Raw genomic sequence first — 3,847 nt, 5'->3', positions numbered from 1 at the left:
TCCCAGAAATTCTGATAGAATTCTGCGGGGAAACCATCAGGGCCTGGAGCTTTGTTGTGTTCCATTTGAAACACCGCCGCTCTCACCTCCTCTTCTGAGAAAGGTGTCGTGAGGATATAGTTCTCTTTTGTCGTGACTTGTGGAATATCATTTGTTCAGGTCTCGTCAAGGGTGGCATTCCCTTCATCCGACGCTCCGAACAGAGATTTGTAGTAGCTGGTGATATAGTTTTTGAGCTCCCTCTGACCTTCGATCCGCCCCTCATCTAGTTGGAGACTATTAATACATATCTTCCTATGTCGACCATTGGCGAGCAATTGGAAGTATCATGTATTACTATCTCCCACTAGAATGAAGTCAGCTTTGGTCCTCTGGTAGTATTTGATCTCCTCTTCTCGCAAAAGACGAGCAACCTTCTCATTAGATTGATTTTTCAATTCAATCTCATGTTGAAATAAGATGCGGGTCTCTGCAATTTTGTCGAGGTCATCAATGATGGTATAAAGGCGTTGCTTTTCTATTTTATATAACCCATTGATGTGTTTCACCCATCCAGAGAGGTGTTGCCTCGAACCAACTGAACCAGTTTTAAATCCAAAGCTGGCACAAAGACAGAGTGACGGACTACAACCTCGAATCCTCGATCCTTTTGCGAGGGAAGTACAAATAGTAAACTCAACTCGAATAATGGCGGGAGGCATATGCGGAAGAGCGTCAGAGCGACTTAGCCTCCTTTATTCATGCATAAGTACCAGCAACTTAACGATGCTGCGCACGCACATCCAACGGCGTGTTAGGCAGAGGACGCGTCGAGGCAGACCCACTGGCCGACGAAGATCCTGACGCAGTTGATGTTGGGGTTGAAGCCCAGGAAGTCCTCCTGGCTGAGGCCGGCGCTCTCCGCGAGGGAGGAGCAGGTCTCGCCCGTCTGCACCGCGCTCACCTTGTTGCACGTCAGCGCCGGCACCGCCTTCGTCAATGCATAAACTGCGAAACGCACAGACAGGCACACGTCCAAAGGGTTACAATCCAGCACATTTGGCCAGATCATGGACGATGTTGATCGGTTGACGCGGACGTACCTCCGTTAATGCTGCCGCGCTGCAGCTGCCCCGTGATCTTGGCGTCGGCGAGGGTGACCGCCACCACGAGCAGGGACGCGATCAGGAGAGCGGCGGCTCCGTGGTTGGCCATTGCAGATGCAGATGCTGCCGACGAGGAGGAGGGATGTATAAGTGGATAGTAGGTGCTCGTCAGGCTCTGCTTTGGTGGTGATGAGAAAGCTTAGCCCTCGCCCTTTTTATAGCGTAATGAGCTCGACACTCGAAAGTCGATAGGGTGGAGATTCCGGCCATGTCCTTGGAGACGGCGTCCAATGTACGGGCGACACTGCTTATGCTGAGAACGGTATGGACATGTCATTCCTAACATTTACAGGCCGGGCTCGGGGGTAATCCCGTCTGTGATTCCTATGGAACTGCTTTGTACTGTAATATTCTTCGGCCGCCGTGTGATTTTGACCGGGCATGGTATTTTACACTCACGTTGCTCACCTTTTTTGTTTAATAAAAAACTGTCTTGCTCCATGTTGGTGGTAGCGCAGTGACAGTGGAGAAGCAAGAAGGAATCGACCGTAACAAAGGAGAGAGGACAGTAGGATCAGAGAGACAGGCACGCCTGCGCAACCTGTACACAGATCAGAGAGATTATTTACATAAGAAAAGGAAGGTGTGAAATGCGATTGTTGTCCAGTATCACTCTCGATCTGTGCGGTAAGTGTAGTTCAGTGATAGAAAAAGAAGAAAACTGTAATCACACGAGAACGCAGCCGTGTACGGAAAAGGTGGCACGAACGCAGTATAGCAATCACAGCTCCCCCTGAAAATATGTCAAAATATGCCAATCACAGTTTCCCCTGAAAATACCGTCTTACTATAATAATGACAATTAATATCTTGAGATCATTCCCGGGATCACTTCAAAAGTGCTGTCCAATTAATATCATGATACTCTGTTGCCTGAACATATATTCAGAAGCAACTGTAACACTCTTTATCTAATGGATAGCAGTACTACCTACCATCCAGGCGAGTAATTGACAAATCATTCAGAGAGCAGCTTCCTTCAGGGACATCAGCTTCAGTTGGAAGCAACATGGATACGAAACCAGGTTGTTTTGGGGCCGGCAAGGTGGCGTTTTCGTTAGTAATCATGGAAATGACTTCGGCCATGGAGGGCCGATCAGCAGCATTCTCCTGAACGCACAGCAGGCCGACGTGAATGCATCGTAGAACCATATTCTCAGGACATGCACCGTGCAACGATTTATCAATGAGCTCGCGCCATCTGCCTTCTTTCCACAGCTCCCATGCCTGCAAAGTTCAGTTGTAGACATCAAATTACTATTTTTAAAATCAGGTACGACAATCATAGAACAATTTGAGCTTGTTGGAAATTTGACCCACATGACCAAGGAGGTTTAGGGAGTTTCCATGTCCACGAGCTGCGGCATTTCTTAGTCCACTAATGATCTCCAGAAGCAATACCCCGTAGCTAAATACATCGGACTTGACAGAGAAAATACCTGCCATAGCATATTCAGGAGCCATGTAGCCACTGAAAAAGAACAATAATCTAGTAAATTCGATGTCCATTTTCTGTATAGCGATCTTTCACTTTACATGTCAAATACCAATAGAAGTACTTACTATGTTCCAACGACTCTTTTCGTGTTAGCTAGTCCTCCTTTAGGATCAAATATTCTTGCCATTCCAAAGTCTGAGATCTTAGGGTTCATATCAGTGTCTAACAAAATGTTGCTTGGTTTCAGGTCCCTGTGAATAATTCTCAACCGAGAATGCTTGTGGAGATAAATAAGACCTTGTGCAATCCCTTCAATTATGTTAAGACGCATTGCCCAGACTAAAAAAGCCCTTCTCGATTGTTCTTGCAAAATAAGACTTGATCGGTTCAAGAAGGCATGGAAGAAAAATATAGCTATGTGAAGTAGGGATATTTATATAAAAATGAACATACCAAATAGGAAGAAATCCAAGCTTTTGTTTGGCATATACTCGTAGATTAGTAACATTTCTTCCCCGTCAATGCAGCAACCTAGGAGTCCCACTAAATTGCTGTGTTGAAGCTTGGCTATTAACAAGATTTCATTCTTAAACTCTGGTAGTCCTTGCCCTGAATTCGCTGCAAGTCTCTTAGCAGCAACATCTTCTCCATTTGGTAAGTTGCCCTGGAGCATTGTGTCAGATTTTCAACAGTCAGACATCAGTACACTCATATCTTAGAAATAAATAGATTCACCTCCCAAATACCACTATCCATCATATTGAGTTGATTTTTTTTTTTGAAAAGGAGGTTAAAACCCCCGCCTCTGCATCAATAGGTGCATGCAGCCTTCTTTATTAAATATTCAACAAGGTCTGACAAGAAATTACATCAAGCCACCCGAAGCCACCACTCACACCTACACACTTGATAATGTGGAGTGCTCTCACTCCCCATATCTCAAACCGGTGTTGTCGCCGATCCATCCACATAATGTATCGGAACCTACATCCGGTGTAGCAAATCTAAAGTGTACATCACACATACGGTTAAGAAGGCGCCATCATTATCGTCCCGCTGACCCATCTTCAGGAGAGAGATCTGCATTATCCTTGCCAGTCCGGCCACCCGTCGACGCCACCACGGCGCCCAACGGCACCACCTCCCTGCGCGTGAACTGATGAGCACATCGCGGTCGCCACCGGTACACCTCAGCACCATATGCCGCCAAGTACCACCAGCCGACATAGCTTGAAGTCTCTGGAAGATCTGTCGTGCGTAGGAC

The 3,847-nt window shown here is 46.5% G+C and overlaps 1 protein-coding gene and 1 long non-coding RNA gene across 2 annotated transcripts; both read right to left on the bottom strand.

Moving 5' to 3' along the window:
• Positions 1 to 793: 793 nt before the first annotated feature.
• On the bottom strand, positions 794 to 1,254 carry LOC123065776 (lysM domain-containing protein ARB_03438-like). Its single transcript, XM_044488993.1, has 2 exons — positions 1,083 to 1,254; positions 794 to 987 (listed from the first exon to the last, which is right to left on the bottom strand). The coding sequence occupies exons 1-2, from the start codon at positions 1,192 to 1,194 to the stop codon at positions 794 to 796; spliced, it is 306 nt and encodes a 101-aa protein (XP_044344928.1). The 5' UTR covers positions 1,195 to 1,254.
• A 1,218-nt stretch (positions 1,255 to 2,472) lies between these two features.
• Positions 2,473 to 3,220, bottom strand: LOC123065775 (uncharacterized). Its single transcript, XR_006431138.1, has 3 exons — positions 3,037 to 3,220; positions 2,709 to 2,946; positions 2,473 to 2,616 (listed from the first exon to the last, which is right to left on the bottom strand). It is a non-coding gene; the product is annotated as an uncharacterized lncRNA (long non-coding RNA).
• Between the last annotated feature and the right edge of the window lie 627 nt (positions 3,221 to 3,847).

The sequence above is a fragment of the Triticum aestivum genome, chromosome 3B, assembly GCF_018294505.1.
Source record: "Triticum aestivum cultivar Chinese Spring chromosome 3B, IWGSC CS RefSeq v2.1, whole genome shotgun sequence".
NCBI classification, from domain to species: domain Eukaryota; kingdom Viridiplantae; phylum Streptophyta; class Magnoliopsida; order Poales; family Poaceae; genus Triticum; species Triticum aestivum.
This window is presented reverse-complemented; position numbering and strand designations above follow the sequence as displayed.